Raw genomic sequence first — 19,188 nt, forward strand, 5'->3', positions numbered from 1 at the left:
AGTCTCTGCATCTAAAGAGGAAAATGCCATTCATCACTACTGTAACTGCTCTGGCTATTACCCAGGTTGCTCTTACTGTGGACTGCTCGTGGTTAGTGATTTTAGAAGGAAAATTCCACCTTAGTTTGAGGTTGCACATTAGGAAAATTGCTGACAGGGCAAAGCTTTCTGGGTTCCAGGTCCTTGACACAATAAGTCATTCAGATATGTTTAAACAATGGATGGAAATTTGAAACTCTGTCTTCATGTAAGAACTTGACCTCCTTTTTCCTCTTCCTTTTTTCGTCCATGGAAAGACAGAATTTAGAACAGCAGGAGTTCAGGGCTGTGGTTGGTCTGTCATCCTTTCCATTTTTAAATCCCTGCGAGTCTGTAATGTAGCTATAAAGTTTCCTTTCCTGTAATTTGGACTCTGAGGTCTCCTCTAGAAGGAGATTAATTTTGCAAAACTAGAGATAATGCTTTTTTAGTCTGCTTTGGTTTGGTGCCTGTAGCCATCTAGATTAAAGCTCTAAAGCATGTAAGAAACTTACCGTCCTTCATATAGGATTGGGTCACGTGCCAGGATTTTTGACTCTCGTTTCCGTGTGAGATTGTAAACGCTGAGCAGATACCGTGTTCATCTCCAGGTGCTGTATGTGATACCTAGAATGTGGATGTTAGGCAGCCCATATTAGTGCTACTCTCATAATGGCCTCCAACCAGAAGGGGGACATTTCTTCTCGAGTTGTACTTACAGACAGGTAAATTTGATGATCCAAATACTGCCTTCTATAACGCAGAAGAAGAGGTGAACTCTAAGGGGTCTTTACCCCATCTCAGACCTAATTGCTCACCTTTGTCTCCTTGTCATAATTCTGAACTTTTCTTGTTCTCAGTCTCCTAAGCGCAGTAGGGACAGATAGCCAACTGCTACTCATATGGTAATATCATTTATGGTAGGCCAAGTGCTACACTCTTTTTTTTCATTGAATACTTGGAGATTCTGATCTTTGGAGACTTCTGGCGACTGGATTAGCATCTTGGGGTCAGGTTCCGATACATTTTTTTTTAAAAGGTTTTATTTATTTGAGGGGGGTGCAGAGAGAGGGAGAGAGAACAAGCAGGGGGAGGGGCAGAGGGAGAGGGAGAACCAGACTCCCCATTGAGCAGGGAAGCCTGACATGGGCCTCGATCCCAGGACCCTAAGATCATGACCTGAGCTGAAGGCAGACGCTTAACCGCCTGAGCCACCCAGGCGCCCCAGGTTCCAGTACATTCGTCAGCCCTGTAGTTACATCTCTGGAATTAAGAATGAACTGTCACAAGACTAATGTGTCTTTCTCGATTGATTCACTATAAGCAAAGACATGTTTGAGTCATTTTGACAGAAGGTAAGTTTGGAGTCATTTGTCTGGATCTATAATGCTAATGTTTTACTACAACGTAAATACTACAAAATACAGGATAAATATGTTATCTCACCTTCTACAAAATGTTGTTGTACGTATTGCTTGATGTGCACAAAGATGTGAACTAGCCATATAGGTGTTATTCTCCCCCATTTTTCAGATGAAGAAACAGGCTCAGACAGGTCCTGTGACTTGCCCCGAATCACAGTCAGTCAATCACAGATCCGGATTTTCTGACTCCCAGGATGCTGTGTCCTTGTCCAGCCCAAATTCTCTTTTGAAACAGTGACAAACTTTAAAAGCAAGTTTGGGGGCCGCATTTTTCTACTTCGGAGCCTGAAAGGTTAAGTGGTTCACAAAGGAGTCCTAGCAATGACAGTGACCGTGGCCTGGTTAGCCTGCGGTGTCCGTGTCAGCATGATGAGGAAACGGGGCTGGAAGTAGAGCTCAGGCTTGAGCAGAGAGAGCTGCGTGGTCTGTGTAGACCTGGGGTATTGGAGAGAGTTCAGTGAAATAAGAAGAGAAGATCGTTCAGATGAAACACCAGCGGGGGTTCCGTAGCCTAAAGGGCATTTGGTACAGAAGGTATCTCCAAAAATCAGCTGAAGGAGCATCCAGATGTCAGCACAAAAGGTTGTTTTCTTCTGAATGAAGACTCATGATCTAGGTGAGAGTTTCTAGGTGACTAAAATAAAGAGTAGCAGTAAAATAGGGGGGATTCGAATTTAACTTGACAATCAGGAAGTCCGAGCTGTTTGTGGGAAGCAGTCCTCTGTGAAACTTGGACAAATGGTTCCTTGAAGCGTGCCCATCTCCGAAAATATTGCATTTCTCTACCTTTTATTCGGCGGAGATGTTTGTTTAAACACTTCCTTCTCGTTGCCATTTGAGGCTGTTGCTTTCAATGTGCTCATCCCCCGGGTTACATTTCTGCAGAGGGAGCTATGCTCGAATGCATTCGCCTCTCCCAGCTGTTTCAGGGCTAACGTGTTTTTAAATTATGGGTGGTAACAGATATAAGCAGAACTTTAAAATGTCAATGTTTAGTCTTGTTTGGGCACTGCTGAATTTCTGTCCCAGGCTCGTCTTGTGATTTTAACTTCTGGCTTGTCTCCTAAAAACAATAAAAATGAACTCTTTGGTTCATGTTTTCAGTGGATGCGGTTTGCAGAAATCATAAATAAAAGTGACTTAGGTGGAACAGAGCATTTTAACAAATAAGGTGAGAATGACTCCTTTTGCCCTTTACATTCTTTCGGTTCACAAACTTGGAAAGAAATCTGTGCTTTAAATAAAACCCCTTTATACTTAAGGTTTCTGAATGGGCAGTGGAGAAGTTAGTGTTAACACCAGTGATTCTCATCTCATGGGTGCCCATTTGGCATTTGACAATGACTGCCAGACCTAGATGGTACCCGGCGTGTTCTAGGGTACAGGGAAACGGTGCACATGCCACCATCCATAGCTATGAGAGTCCTGTGGCTTCTGTTTGGCGCCGTTATGGGGACTCGGCTGCATTGTTACTATTGCGGAGGCTTCTTCAAGCACCTCTTCTCCAGCTGTGGATGCCCTGTTGCCATAGCAACAGTTCTTGGCGATGCCAGGGGTGGCAGTCAGTATCAAAACAAGGGACATTCCATAAATAAGGGCTATTTATGCCTAGCTGTCTACCTCTGGTAGATGTCCCTTGCTTTCCAAATGATTCTGGCATTCTTTATCCGTACCGTCTTTGTGTCATTATCCTGCAGTTCTTTCTGTTTCTTACATGTATTCCTTATAAGCTCTTTGAAGACGCGTCCCCATCTAGTGATCTTTTCTTCTCAGTATCTGGCGTAGTACATATAATAGGCTTCCTTTTTATTGAAGAAGCGAACAAAAGATTGAAACTTTTTTTTTTTCCTGGAGAATGTCTCATTTTCAGCATAGTTCAAAGGTACAGTTTCCATGAGCCATTCTTCTGCCTATGCCTGTAGGTGTTGAAGTTAACCAGCTTACTTACAAACTCGAAAGGATGGGTCGACAACCTTTGGCTATTGAAGGGAGAGTCACATTTGAAATCTCGTACTCCATCTGGGAGATCTGGGAATAATATTAATAATGGCCATTTAGCGAGCCCCTTTTATGAGCTGAGTCCTCCGTCAGGACTGTCTCGGGTGCAGAAGACAAAATCCCAGTTCAAGCAGGCTTAGGCCAAAAGGGGGACTGTTTGAAAGGCATTTGTGACTTGTTTTGAAGAAGTCGAAGTCAGACCATGGAAGAGTAGTATCTCAGCTGAGCTTGTCAAACAATTCAAGTCCGGGATTGGAATAACGCTCAGAATTTTTCTATGTCTTTCTCTCTGCATGTGTCGGCTTCATCATCCCTACCTGGAGACCAGCCTCCTTCCCCAAGTGGGGAACGTTGCCACTCTCTAACTTAGCTTCTCATCTTGGGGCTCCCACCAGAGAGAGATGAACACTCTTTGCCAATTTATTCTGGAAAGTCACAAGAAAACTATTTGGCTCAGCTTGGACCAGGCCTGCTTCTGAGAGAGCGGCCTCTATAAGAGCATGATGAGAGGAAGATTCCCAGAAAGAAGGAACTGGGTAAACAGCTCAAAGGTGTTCATGAATAAGCCCTGTATTCCTTCCTAACAAAATGTCTTTGAGGTAGGAGCTCCTGTTCTACAAATGGTGAGCTTGTGCCTCCTAGAAGTAAAGTGGCTTGATAGAGATCACACCGTAAGTGCCAAGGCCAACACTCAAATCCCAGTCTGCTGGTTCAGAAACCCTTGTTTTTTACTAATGTGATGCACTGCTTTTCCAAACATAGGGAAGGAACTGGCAGACAAATGTAAAGTCGGACGACAGATGATAGCAGCATGGTGGGAAAATACAGCATTCTTCCCAGGAACCTTGAATATTACCACCGTGGTTCTCAAGGGATGTAAAGCCATATCGGTCCTTCTGAGAATGATTAACCTTTTCCGCCTTCCTGCCGTGGTGACAAATGGGATCTCAGTTTCAGATCTCTTAGAGGCTGCCTGTGGACCCACAGGATAAAAGCGATACAATTCTCTAATAGAGCAAACTACAAAATTACATGCCTCTGAGAGCCAAAGGGGACATTAATTTCTCAAGGCATTTCCATTGGCTCAGATCTCCTCTGTCTACACAGGTGGCAAATGACAATTCTGGAAAAAATATTTTTTTAAAGATGAAAGAAAAAAGCAGTAGAGTCTGTGATGCCAGGTTCCGTGCTGCTTCTCCTCTGTGCACAGGACCTGACGTGGCTTTGGTGGTCTGTTCATCTACTTCAGGAGGCAAGGAAAATGAAGAAGGATGGTTACAGTTAATGATGCAAAAAATACAGAGATAGCCTCATTGGTTCTGCTCAGTCTTCTAAGCTCGCTCAGTGGGATGCTTTGCCTCTCCCAGTGGTAGCATTTGAGTTTCTAAAGAGGACCAGTGTAGTCACTGCTGCTTAGTAACACCCTCGAATGCAGGCTGGAGCCACGCTCCTGGGCTCAGTGTAGAAATTCCGGTAAGGGTAGATCGAAAGCAGACATTTTTGGGTGATTAGTTCTGTTTTTAATCCGCATACAGCTTGGAATGGGAAAGTAGCCACGTTTTATTTTAAAGAGTGTCTAGGGATAGTGCCAGAATCTTTCTTTCAGCACATTTTCTCATTAGCCAGGTAGTAAAAGTGTTTTGGTATTACTTAAAAATAAAATCTTAACCTTTTGTAGATCTTTAATAATTCTTCCAAATGACAAAGCACTCTTCCTCCTGTGTAATTGATTATTAGAGATTAGACAGCCAACATTGGGCTGCGTGTTGAGAATGGACTTGCTTGATGGCGTGGGCTTCAGAAGAGCCTTATCGACTCTGGAAAATGAATTGTATTAAATTTCCTCAACTTCATACATTGTTATAAAAGCAGAAGTATTCCAGTCTGAAAAAAAAAATCTGGCAAACAGTTTCTCTTTCTTTAAGACTGTGAAATGTAAGATTGTGTGAGTCTAATTTGTTTGGTGGAAGGAAAACATGGTACCTTCAGCAAAGACAGTTCTGGCAGGATGCCAGCTTGAGAAGAACAACTTTGGAGAGAAACTCTGAGAAGGGATCGTGCACACTTCTTCAGACCTTGGATCTAAATATAGAACTTGGTCCCTTTTGCCTTTCTTAGCTGAATGTCATGTGTCTTAGGGTATTTGGCTAGAAGATGGCTCTTATAATCCCACTAGAGCATCACCGTGCATGCCATGTTCAGTAATATCACAGAAGTCAGTCCTTTCTGGTGGGCGGTTGCCTTTCACGTAGTGCTTTTTTACACCATGAGCTGACATTTTTGAGAAGACTCCAAAGGGTTTAGAATTTATTGACCCCTTGCCACATCATGGACATGAGACTCCATATTTGCCAAATATATAACAGTTACAGAAAGCATGGTACTGTGTTTTTGAACCACTGCTGGTGGGTGTCTGGGTTAGGGAAAGTCAGGGGTGTCAGTCAGCACACCTCACTCAGAGCAGTGGTCTCAGCATGGCTACTCTTCTGAGAAGTGCTCCGTGACAGTTTTAATCAGCTGGCAAGTTTTTGTCAGGTTCCTGCAGTATTCTAGCTTTGGCCAGATGCCGTAGGTGATGAGACTGTATATATGATCAATCACCAGAGTTACTTTTCAATGTGAGAAGAAGCTATTAATAATTATACTGAGGCAGTAGTCATAAACCGAGCCTGTCCTTCTGGCAACCAGCATGGGTGATTGGCCAAACCTATAGGGGACATAAGAATGCCAGTCGTGTCCTTGGTCTGCCCTCTAAAGGACATTTACAGCCCTGTTTGAGAGCTAATACATTTTGTTTTCTGAGAGAGAGAGAGAGAGAGCGCGCATGAGTGTGGGGGAAGGGGCAGAGGGAGAAGAGAGAGAGAATCCCAAGCAGGCTCCACGCTCAGCTCAGCGAAGAGCGTGACGCAGGGCTCAGTCGTGAGATTATGAACTAAGCCAAAACCAAGAGTTGGACGCGTCACCGACTGAGCCACCCAGGCTCCCCAAGAGATAATACTTATACACTAAATAATCTAAGAACATCGTAAAAAAGTTCATCTCTTCTCTAATTGTCCCATTACCAGCCCCCCGCCAACCTCGCGAATCAACTTCTCCTCTTCTGTTGAATAATTCCCACACTTGGCATGTACAAGCGTTGCTCATCTTCATAATGTCCTCCTTTCACTCCGTTGCCCCATTTTTCTTGTCTTCTCATAGCAAACACTTTTTGAAAAAATAATCTACGCCAGGGGTCGTCAACAGACTTTTCCTGCTAAGGGCCAGACAGTAAATGTTTTGTGTGCTGGCCCCTGCTCTCTACTCATCCCCACTTCATCACGTCGTCACAGTCCACTTCCGTTGCCTCGATGCCACTGCGGCTGCTCTTGTCAAGGTCGTCAGCAGCGTCCCTGTTGTCAAATTCAGTGGCAATTCTCTATCCTAATTTAGATAAATTTTTTAAAAAGATTTTATTTATTTGAGAGAAAGAGCACGTTGTATACAAGCCGGTGGTAGGAGCAAAGGGAGAAAGCTCAGAGCCTGACGCAGGACTTGATCTCACAGCCCTGAGATCATGACCTGAGCCCAAATCGAGTTGGATACTCGACTGACTGAGCCACCACGTGCCCATTAATTTACATAAATTTTCAATAGCATAATATATAATCTCTCTTTTCCTCCTCCTTCCAACACTTGTTTGGCTTCTGTGACACCACAGTCCCTCATTTTATTTTCTCTCATGTCACTGGTGCAACAAGGAGACCACATCTTTTCTCTCTTTTTCTTTTCTTCTAGACTTCTGACCACTGCAGTGCCTAAGGGCTCAGCCTGGGTGGTTTTTCTCTTCTCTTTCCTGTCTATGCTGTCTTCCTGGGTGACTTCGAGTCCTACAGACTTAAGCATCATCTATAAACCAATCATTTTCTAAATTTGAATCTCTAGCCTGCGCCTCCCCTCCAAGCTCCAGACTCAGATGTCCAGCTTGATAGCCCCACTGGACCTCAGGTAGGCTGTGCACCTGAATATTGAAATGGAACTCTTGATTTCTGATCCCACCACCACTACACACACCTGCCTGTCAAAACCTCTTCCTTCTGTCTTCGCTACTTAGTAAAGGGAATAAACCAAAACCAAGGAGTAATCCTTGATTCTTTCCTTTCCCTCATTATCCACATCCCGTCATCAGTGAGTCCCGCAGGTCAGATCTTCCTAGAAATCCCGGTCACTCCACTTCTTCCCGCCACCGCTGGCGGCCTACTCTAGACCTACCCCGTTTCTCACCTAGACCGTGGCAGCCCTTCCCAGCAGTCTCTTCCTTCATTCCTCCCTCTGTGTGGCCCCCCACCACATAGCAGCCAGGGCGGTCTTCTACACATGTAAACCATTTGCCAGTCCCTTGTTTAAAACCCTTCAGTGGCTTCTCATTGCACTTTGAACAAAATCCCATGATTTTACCAGGCCTTTGAGGCCCCCCAGACTCCAGCATCTGCCTGCTTCTCCAAAGTATTAGCACTTCCCACTCTGATAAGCCTGCCATCCACTGCCTTACTTTTGGTCCTTCAAAACACCAAGGTCTTTTTCTGCAACAGGATCCTTTATTTGCTGTTCTCTCTACTGGGAATTCTCTTACTCCAGATCTAAAAATCCTGACTCTTGCTCATCCTGCAGGTCCCAGTTCATATGTTCTTTATTCTATGACCACCGTTTTCCCTACTTCCCACCAGCCTGCTTAATTCCTCCAACACACCTGTGCCTCTATGAGACTTTCTTCTTTCTTTCTTTAGTTAGTTGTTTTTCCAATATCTCCCCCCACCTGCCACTCCTTGGAGTAAGTTCCTTAAGGACAGGAAGAAGCACCATGTCTGTCTCATCTGCCATTGGGTTTTCACTGCTTGGAGGAATACCTGGTACGTGGAAGACGTTCAGTAAATATTTATTGATGGGGCACCTGGGTGGCTCAGTCATTAACCTTCTGCATTCGGCTCGGGTCATGGTCCTGGAGTCCTGGGATCAAGCCCCACATTGAGCAGCAGCCCTGCTTCTCCCTCTCTCTCTCTGCTCCTACCCCAGCTCGTGCTCTCTCTCTCAAATAAAATCTTTAAATAAATAAATATTTGTTGATGATAGAGGGAATAAATTAATGAAATGCTGACTAATGCAGTTGGGACTGTACCTGCCACAGGAATTCAGAGTAACAATTCAGATACAGGTTGTCTTCGGTCACAAGACAGTGACGGTCTGTGTGGCTAGAAAGTGCGACTTTGTGATAGAGTATAGATTTGAAAAATAGCATTTTAAAGTACTCACTACTCTTACTGCTATTATTTTAAAACGTTCTGGCCTGAACAATAGCTTGTAAAGTTGAGGTCTTCTTCAGGATGAGTTTGTGGGCCTCCCTTCCTTCTCTTTCTCTCTCCCTACCAAACAAACGAACAAACAAACGAAGAAACAAACAAAAGCTGGTGTTGGCAATGGGCTCTCTGGGCTCCCACAACATTCTGTACGTATCTTTATCATATCTCAATGTTTTTACTGTTTATTATCCTATTTGCCTTATTAGGCAAACTCTTTGAGAGCAGGAATTACATTTTTTACTCCTGTATCTCTAGAACAGCGTTTGTTGATTGAATAAAGTGAATATTAAAATTTGTTCTAGTTCCTGAGCAGTGTGGCTAAAAGACAACGATTTAACAATTATTTCAGAAGGAAAAATGTAATCTAGTGTTTACAGATATCTGAAATAATCTAAAAATATAGTTTATTCAGAGACAATCATAGAAAAATGCCTTTCTCAAATGGAGAGGAGAGGAATATATGGAGGGTTCTGAGGTGGAAGAAATTATATATATATATGAAGTATATGTATGAAAAAATACGTGTATGTGTGTATAGAGAGTAATTTATTACTCTAGCTACAATTTTACAAAATTCGGTAACACGGCAAGTTAAAACATTTTCCTGTCTCATATCCTAGGTTAGTTAACCCGGTATTTTTTTCAGTATGGGAGGATTGCAGAACTGAATTATGTGGCTTGAAAGAAGGTCTGAAGTTGAAATGCTGGCACGGCCGTAACTACTGTGGCTAGCGTGTTTGTCGCCTGACTATCCTGAGAGCAAAGATGGAGCATGTGTGTGTACCACGATTGATTTTAAAATGCAACTTAATAAACACGCATTGAGCACCTACTGTATTATTCTAGGCACTACCCTCAGTGCCAGTAAGTCACAGTGAATGAGATACGGTCCATGCCTTTCAGGAATGTCATGGTCCAACCAAAAGACACGTTCACAAAAAAATTATTATAAACGTTAAGTATGCACAAAGGATCACAGGCACCCAGATGACGAATGAGTTGATTCCACTGTGTGCTGCGTGTGTGTTTACAGGAGAGGATGTTGGGAGGGAAGGGGAAGAAGTAGCATTTGAACTAGGCCATGGGAGACAACAAAAATTTGCACCCTGTCAGTAGCTGTGTTGAACATTTTATTTTGAAATCTCACTCCTTTGGTTGTAAATGGACATTTGGTATTTTATTCCTTTTTATCATTTTAATTTTGTTAGAACTTGGTTTGTCATAATCTTAGGAAATCTGAAGTTGGGTGGTATGGTAAACAATGCTGAAGAGACTGGCTTGTATGCTGGGTTTGAGGAGGTGACTATTAGAAATGAGGAAGAGAATTCGTGGGGGGATGGGGAGGTGGAATGAGCGGACAAGGATTCACTCAGGGAGTGGCTTAGGGTAGGAAGCATCAGGTAGTGGGCAGGCCTCGTGGTCGTGCTGAGAGGGAAGGTTCGGTCAAGGGGGTATTATATACGCATGTCTCTGTGTGTGTACAGAGATGCAGGCTTGCATTTGCTTGGGTGGTCCTGAGGCCTGGAAATAAACCTAATATTTGTGCAGTCTTTTACACCTGTGTCTTTGACTCTTCCCCAAAACTGGAAGTAGGTGCCGTCATCACCACTTTGCAGATGAGGAAACAGATGCCCAGAGAGGTTGCACACAGAGTGAGACAGCACAGGCGGGCCTCACACTGCTGCCTGCTGGCTGGAAAATACAGGCTTTTCTCACACCACCACAGCCGTCTCAGGGGTGCTGAATCCTAGAATGAGAAAGGCAGGATGGCAGGAAGCCAGGAGGAGAGATTGCCAAGTGAGGCATCCCCTTGGGGCAGAATGGGATTGAGAGGAACTGCTCAGCGCAACCCATTTCCATTCCATCTCGTCTTCCGATCATTTCCTACTTTTTAGGTAACATTTCCCAAGTTAGGAATTTTGGGATCTGATAGCAATGCCAACTGTTGTTCGAAGACCAGACTTTCTGGTGATTAACATCCTGTGTCCAGGTGTCAGAAATCACAAGTATAAAAGCTCCTGTGCTCACAAACCTTTGTAGATACAAGTGAAGCAACCCGGCAGAGAAACACACACTGACTGGCCTGCCCCCAGGAGGGGGTGCAAGCAGCTGCCGGAATAGTGTCCCCTCAGACTCGGCCACAATGGGCTAAAGGAACAGCTTCTCAGAGGACCTTCTGGACATGCATTTTAGAAGCCATAACACAGTCCCATGCAACAGCTCAGTGTGTGAAATTCCTGTTTGGGAGTGAGCCGCACATGGGGCAAGGAACTCCAAAAGCAGCAAGGATTCCCAGTCTCAGAAGTGACAGCCCAGGAAACCTATGAAGGAAAGGAAGACACAAGCCCTGCCTCCAGCAAGGAAGGAATTTGCAGCAGAGGAGGCCAGCCTGAGTTTGCTTTGGGGGGATGTTTTTTTAAATACAAAGAAGACATATGAATTTGTGGTCTGGAGGTAGCTTTTTCATTGGGTACAGCTGAACACAGGAGTCCAGATCATTCTGTCAGGGCTTCTGTCCTCCCTTCGTCTCGGCTCTGCTTTCCTCTCCCCTCCTTGGGGCGGCCCTCTCAGGGAGGCTGGCTGTTTCCCTGTGCAGGCTGAGAGGGCCACACACAGCCCTAGGCTTACACTGGCCTTACCATTACATTCAGAGAGGGCTTGTGAGGCCCGGTTAGGACAGGCCACTCTTCAATCCAAAATAAATAAAGTGTGTTTGATGAAATGCAGTATGAGTTCTTCTTCTGGCTGCTGCATCTTTTCTAAGTACATATGTTCTGCACGTGCGTGGTTTTAGCACCCTGACAACTCCCTGAATCTTGCTTCCCCCACTCACGGAAGTGACTGTGGTTTATCATACTTTTAATGCGTGGTGTCCATCTTCTAGGTTTTTCGGTAGAAACATTTGGCTCACCGTTAGCTTGAAGTGTCCCTTTCTAACTTCGTGTCATAGGTTTCCATATGGGGTGGTATCAGTGTCTTTAAGGTTTGCTGCTGTTCTGGAATCCCCACATACAGTTGATTTTGTTGAAAGTACAGTGTTCTGGAACTTTCAAAATTCTGAGTCTCTCCCAACGTCTGGCCACCTGTGTCTCTCTGTACGCTTTGGCGGTTATTATGGATGTGTGCATGTACATACAGACGCCCCAAAATGCACAAATGTGCATCTCTTGTTTATGCGTTGTTATCAACAACATGCAGTAATCCCTACGGGAGGGAAGAATAAAATAAGACGAAGTCAGAGAGGGAGACAAATCATAAGACACTCTTAACTCTAAGAAATAGACTGCGGGTTGCTGGAGGGGAGGTGGGTGGGGAGATGGGGTAACTGGGTGATGGGCATTAAGGAGGGCACATGATATAATGAGCACTGGGTGTTATATACAACTGATTCATCATGAGTCACTGAACTCTACATCTGAAACTAATACACTGTACATTAATTGAATTTAATAAATAATAAATAAGTTAATAAAATAATAAAATTAAAAAAATTTTAAAAACAAGTAGTAATCCTTGAGATGGAGGGAGATCATTTTTAAATTAAAACTTTGTGATTCAGGGGGCGCCTGGGTAGCGCAGTCGTTAAGCGTCTGCCTTCGGCTCAGGGCGTGATCCCAGCGTTCCGGGATCAAGTCCCACATCGGGCTCCTCCGCTGGGAGCCTGCTTCTTCCTCTCCCACTCCCCCTGCTTGTGTTCCCTCTCTGGCTGGCTGTCTCTCTGTCACATAAATAAATAAAATCTTTAAAAAAAAAAAAACTTTGATTCAGGTTGACAAGAATCCTGTGTATTTGCCCGTATCCAAATGCTAGAGTCTGTGTACTACTTTGACGCAGTAAAATTGTCTACGTAAGTACAATGAGTCAAGAGAGCTTTATGGTAGTTTTCTTCTGAAACTAGACTTGAATATAGTGTAGTGACAGGTGCTGTCTTGTGTTGCTTCTTGTTTGTCATTTATTTCTCTTATTCTAGGCACTTGAAGAGGCCCAGAAAGCTATTCAGCAGCTCTTTGGCAAAATCAAAGATATCAAAGACAAAGCAGAAAAATCAGAGCAAATGGTGAGTTTAGGTTTCTTCCTAACTTTTTTGCACTTGAAGAGGTTAGGTGCTTGTCCAGTCATACTAATTATGGGGCTTTTTCTCCCACTCGCTGCAAACCACAGCACCCACATCTCTAAAGCAAGCCCTGTGAGTACATTCCAGATCGATTCAAGAGGAGCTGCTAGACACACAGTGACTCACCATCCCTGCTGCCCTACATTTGCAGCCCTGTTTTTAAATAGGAAAACTTTTCCTCTTCTTTCCCAAAAATAGTTTTCTTGTCATTTTGGATTCCTTTCTCTGGCATTTGTGCATATCATGTATTTCTCAGTTAAGATATACGATATGTAACTTGGTATAGCATGAAAACTGGTACTGGATCTGGGAGGGGGAATGCCTTCTGCCACCATACATGCTTATGGTTTTGATTAAATTCCCCCTTGACAAATTTGTGTTCCCCGGTGATATACTCAGGAGGCCTGTCCGCCCACCGAGAATCCCGCCTCCCCCACTCCTACTCCATGGGGGGGGGACACTATAAAATGTTAGCTCCTGCACTCACACTCTGACCGCGTAATGTCATGTCTCTGAATTGTTTCTGAATTCCAGTTCTTCAGCTGTAAAATAAGAACAGTTAACACCTGCCTTAAAGGATTGCTGAAGAATTAAATGTATGAGGGGCACTGAGCATAGTTCTAGGCTTGTGACCGAAGTCGTTACTAACGTCATTTCCCCTCCTTCTTTTGGTTACAAAAACTCCCGAATCTGTACAGTCTTCTTGCCCTGCACCCTCTTCTGATTTACTACAGGAACAGAGCTGATGTCACATTTCTGTGTATCCTTCAGCTGTCTTCCGTGGCCATTCGGCAAGATAGGGAAGGATATGGAGTGGGTGGGGGACAGGCAGTTTGACAGAGTAATGCAGGGCATGACCTCTGAAGGCAGGCTGCCTGGGTTGGGATCCCGCCCCTCTACTTACTAACTGTGGCAAGTTACTGAACCCATCTTGCCTTGGTTTCATCACTGTAAAATGGAGATTATAGTGCTGGGTACATCATAGAATTATGGGGATTAAATGAGATCATGTGTGACACCCACGGCCCCTGAGTAAGGATCGGTTGTTGGTGTTCTTACCGTTAGCTCTTGGGTTCCTCCTCCCAGGCAGGCGGTGTTGGGGGCCTTAACTACCAAACAAGGGGTCACGGGAGCAGAAGCCCTTCATCAGAGGAAAAATGTTAATATTTGTGCTTTGTCACCGAATTCAATAGTTCTTGAGAGGAGGCTGTATGTCATCAGAGAGGGATTTGGATTTTTGGTTCTTTCCCCAAGGACGCGCTGCCTCAGCACCATCCACAGGCCATTGAAGCGCGTAAGTTCGTCGCTGTTTTATTTTAAGGCAGTTTGCTCTCCTGGATGGTGCTTTGCTAAAGGGAACAAGAGGTAGGACTGAAGAGAGAACTGATACTTGTTGAGCTCCTTCAGTGTGCCCAATACTATGCCACGGATATCCTTTTGTATAAGTGATCTAATTGAGCTCTCACCGCAGCTTTATGAACTAGGCTTTATTATCATTATTATTTTTATGATTACCCATCTTTTTTTTTTTTAACATTTTATTTGTGTATTTGAAAGAGAGAGCATGAGCAGGGAGCTCAGCTGGGAGCCCGACATGGGGTCAATCCTAGGACCCCGGGGTCATCTCATAGATGAGGAAACTGAGACTCAGTGGGGCTAAGCAGCTTATCCTAGGACACAGAGTTGGTAAGTCGAAGAGCTGAGATTCAACCCTAGAGCCGTCTGAGTCCAAAACCTGCCGTATCATGTTCTGTCCTTTTTTTGGCTGCCCCTGGCTGACAATTAAGGTACATGAACCACGGGTGTTCTGTTTGTGTAATGGTCTCTGGATTTGACCTGAGCGTCCTTTGCGTGAGCTCAGTTTGTCTAGAGAAGCACAGGGTATGTGATGGGGAGAGATGGGAGGTACTGGGAGTGGAGAGACCAGTTACTTCTGGTACAGAGCTCCAGGGAGGGCCTGAAGGATGAATAGAAAGGGACAGTTTTTGTAATGAGGCACAGGAAGAATATTCGGGATTTAGTGGCTGACTAATGATGTAGGAATGAGAAGAGTCACAGAGGACTGTGACTTTTAACGTAAGAGTTAAAGACCCCTGATGTTAGTACTGGAGCAAAGGAAGCTCAAAAGAGGTGCAGGGATTTTTCTGTAGGAAAGAGGGTGATGATTTCAGCGTTGGAAGTGGGTTATCAGATTCTAGGACCAAACTCCTGTACTAGTTCACTATACCACTTTCCCTAAGCTCAGTTATTCCGTGAAGAGGTTCTTAACCTATTCCCAATCTCCCTCCCCCCACGCCATCCCCAGGGAATAGAAATACAGATACTTTGATGGCCTGAGAGTTACAGGGAGAGCGGGCTTGATGGGGAAGTCCTCGTGAAAGAGGCTTTCACTGCCAAGATCCAGGTCAGCTTAGCAGGTTTGTGGGTGTGGAACGAAGCTGCGAGGGTCATAATATTTATGGATTCACCTAGGGTGATCAAACTCTGAAAAATCAGATCACGTGAACTTAACTCACCACCAAGTTTTTCATTTTTTAATGGGAGGTCTTTCCAGTGTCTAGAATATTTGTGCCTGGTGTCCAGCGCACTCCCTTCCTTCCAGGTAGCAAAGAACCTGGGAAACCAAATTGCTCTTCCGCAAGTTTCTTGGTCAGCGTGAACTCAGGCAGTTTAGTGGAACATTCTACCTAGGTGTTAAGTAAAGTTGGAGGATTGTTCCCGCTTCACTACGAAATGTGCTTCTCTAGTGACTGAAATACTCTCGCACTCCAGGTACAGAGGTTGTTTCTCTTGGATCTGCTAGGTGAACTCTGTCTGAGTTTTACTTCCCCAGGTATCTTCTTGCTCCTGAAGACTTCACATCTCCTCTGTGACAGTACCTGTCAGGCGTACGTTATGGGGGTTACATTTTAGTCTTCTTGAGATTTGAGAGCAAGTCTTTCTTTGCTGGGGATCGGGCAGTAAACCCTAGTTCCGTGAATAAAGATCATTGCAACAGAATTAGCCGACTAATACTATCCATTTTGTATGGATCCTGGTAGCCCCCCTGTCAGAAGGCATCCTTTTCTCACCTTGTTCAAGAGGAGATGAGCCAAACTTGGCTCCTGGACTCTGTAAGCTCCATACTAAATTGCTATTTGGATCACTCCATTTGCGGTGAAAAATAAAGTGCATTTTGTTCTCACAGTTGAAGATTTTGTACCCCTGGGTAAAGTCTTCTGAAGAAATGCCAAATGAGATTTAAGTGGACTGATTGGAAGGTGTTTTGATTTTACACGATGAGAGGGTCTGTTCTCTCTAGGGGCTAACCCGAGGGTTTCCTGCTTCATTTGCCTTATTCTCTTGTGGGGCTTCTTGCAAATGGATTTACATCTTTCTTAACCGTCTTCCTTTTTCTCCTGTGATTTTTCACTGCTTAGGTTAAAGAAATCACCCGCGATATTAAGCAGCTAGATCATGCCAAACGCCATCTGACCACCTCAATCACGACACTGAACCACCTGCACATGTTAGCCGGTGGCGTGGATTCCCTCGAGTAAGCAGCGTCCGCTTTCTCTTTGGGGTCCACAGGAAATGAATGTGCCACATAAAGAAAATGGCATCATAGGTATTTTACTCCTCAGCCAGGGAGGGCTCACTATCCTGTCCCACTTTCTGCAAATTGGTCTCAAATGTTTAGTCACCATTTGGCTTTGTGCCCTCTGGTGTTCAAAATGTAACAAGCACCTGAAAGTTTGAAGTGAGTTACGAGTGTGGAAGGGACTCAGATAGCATGTGGAGGATGATTCCAAGAACACGGCTCATTTAAATATGGTAGATCTCTACCATTAAGGCCAGCAGGGTCGTTCAGGACCCTAATCTCTCCCCATAGCTCTTGCCTTAGCAAGCTTCCCTGCTTGCGTCGGGCTGAGTTGCAATGCTGTTGGATGTTCTGTATAGAAACAGGGCTTTAAAAAAGAAAGGAAGGAAGGAAGAAAGAGAAAGAAAGGGGCTTGGTTTATCATTCATCCTACCTTTTTTTTTAACCCACTCTTTCAAAGACAATAGCATCGTGTTTGGTTTATGGAGGAGCTGTAGGGAATGATGCATGAGGACATTAGAAGTAGTGTTAAAAGGAAGGGCTGGTTATTTACCACGAGAAGCAATCAAAAGGCCTCTTTTACTAGCAGGATTCTGCCATGGCTGAGAATTTCCCCTGCCCCAGCCTCAGTAGTGTCTCGTGTGTAGACAGACAAAGAACATCTTCACAGAAATTTAGATGCAGCATCTGAAGCTGGGAGGAGGACAGGGTCAGACTCCTTCCTGGTCTTTCCAGGCGTTGTATGAGCTCCAGCAAACCCTGGTCTATCCTCCTGCCAGTAGTGATGAGAGAGGTGAGCCAGCCAGTGGGAGACTAGGAGAGCAGTTTCCTTGTCCCTTGCTCCAGATGCTCCAGATGTCCCTTCCCACCAGACTATCAGATCAGGCTGCAGTAGCACCATAACACGTTGGTGTGAACTTGGTCCTGTCATTTTAAATGTCTCTCTTTTTTTAATGCCTCTTAAGGGAAGTCGTGTATTACACACTTAATTTAAAAGCCCAACCCTACCATATGCACCCCAATGTTCATGGCAGCATTGTCCACAATAGCTAAACTCTGGAAGGAGCCGAGATGCCCTTCAACAGATGACTGAATTAAGAAGATGTGATCCATATAGACAATGGAATATTACTCAGCCATCAGAAAGAACGATTACCCAACATTTGCAGCAACATGGACAGGACTGGAGGAGATTATGCTAAGTGAAATAAGTCAAGCAGAGAAAGACAATTATCATATGGTTTCACTCATTTATGGAACATAAGAAATAGCAGGACGATTGGTAGGAGAAGGAAGGGAAGAATGAAGGGGGGTTAAACAGAAAGGGGAATGAAGCATGAGAGACTATGGACTCTGGGAAACAAACTGAGGGCTTCAGAGGGGAGGGGGGTGGGGGACTGGGATAGGCCGGTGATAGGTATTAAGGAGGGCACGTGTTGCATGGAGCACTGGGTGTTATATGCAAATAATGAATCATGGAACACTACATCAAAAACTAAGGATGTACTGTATGGTGACTAACATAACCTAATAAAAATTATAATTAAAAAAAATAATAAAAATAAAAAATAAAAGCCCAACCCTAATAAAAATTTAGATCTAATAATTTGACCTTCCTTGTGTGTGTAACTGTTGCTTTTATTAGCATCCTTTTATTTAAGCTTCATTAACCTTAGTAATAGGGAAAGTAGACATATCTGGGAAAGTTACTTAACATTGGCTTAAAACCTACAGATTTGAGTTAACATATAAATGCATATAAATGCCTTTTGTTGTATCGTGGGAAGATGTGTTTGGTTTGCCCATATGCTGTAATCCTCAGATAGTAACATTCCTATCCCTATTTTCTGTCAAAAGTCTGCTAATCCCATAATACCCAACCCAAATCCATAGTCCTCCCAGATTCCCTGCCCCCCACCCAGTGAGAATCCCTCACTCACACATTCTTTTGTACCTCCCGTAGCACACAATGTGTATTCTGTTTAGAACTCAGTTTATCCCGCTTGGTAGTAGATGTGCACTTGGCTCTGTCTCTCTTACTAAGAGATGTCACTTTGAGGTTTTTGACTAGGTTTTATTTTTTTTTTTCACCTCCAGCGTGCAAGACCGTATCTATGCAGTACTCAGTAAATGGTTACCACACCAAGTTGATGTCTGTTTTGGAGCTCCGAGTAGGTTGTTCCACATCTGTATCTTGTGTCCTTCGTGTTTTTCTAGATTCTCAGCTTCTTATTTCCTTGCAGAGCCATGACCAGGCGCAGACAGTATGGAGAAGTTGCTAACCTTCTTCAGGGTGTGATGAATGTTCTGGAGCACTTCCACAAGTATATGGGAATTCCACAGATCCGGCAGCTTTCTGAAAGGTAAACTGTCATTGGAGAAAACAGTCTTCTGCTTTAAGAAAAGATGGCGCTAGGATGCGCTTGAGCTCTTAGCTCAGTACGTTCGCTGCGGAATCTTATTGTAAGAAGGAACCTCAGATGTCATCTGATGTAACTCTGTGTGATGTAGATGTCTGCTTTACCCCTTTCCAACTCCTGACCATGTCTTCTAAAGCAATCTGTGTTACATAGTTGCTGGCCTGGCATCACTGGAGGGGCAGCTGACGAGTTATATCTGTGGACAACTCTTGGTTGTCCACATTTGTGAGGGAAACTGTTCCAGTTGTCTGTTTCCTTGTAACAAACCATCACGACACTTAGTGGCTTACAACAACAGGTA

General features: G+C 44.2%; 1 protein-coding gene across 3 annotated transcripts in view; it reads left to right on the forward strand.

Annotated features, from left to right (window-relative positions):
• VPS53 (VPS53 subunit of GARP complex) overlaps positions 1-19,188 on the forward strand; it is a 135,694-nt gene that overhangs the window by 21,351 nt on the left and 95,155 nt on the right. Inside the window, exons 5-7 of one of the 3 annotated variants that reach the window (XM_026517807.4) lie at positions 12,744-12,830; positions 16,307-16,422; positions 18,711-18,830. In XM_026517807.4, the coding sequence (XP_026373592.1) occupies positions 12,744-12,830; positions 16,307-16,422; positions 18,711-18,830 (323 nt within the window). Of the gene's footprint in view, positions 1-12,743; positions 12,831-16,306; positions 16,423-18,564; positions 18,639-18,710; positions 18,831-19,188 lie in introns of those variants that run through there. The other 2 variants (XM_026517811.4, XM_044390816.3) reach the window with 2 other exon arrangements.

This window comes from Ursus arctos, unplaced genomic scaffold (assembly GCF_023065955.2).
Source record: "Ursus arctos isolate Adak ecotype North America unplaced genomic scaffold, UrsArc2.0 scaffold_24, whole genome shotgun sequence".
Taxonomy (NCBI): Eukaryota; Metazoa; Chordata; class Mammalia; order Carnivora; family Ursidae; genus Ursus; species Ursus arctos.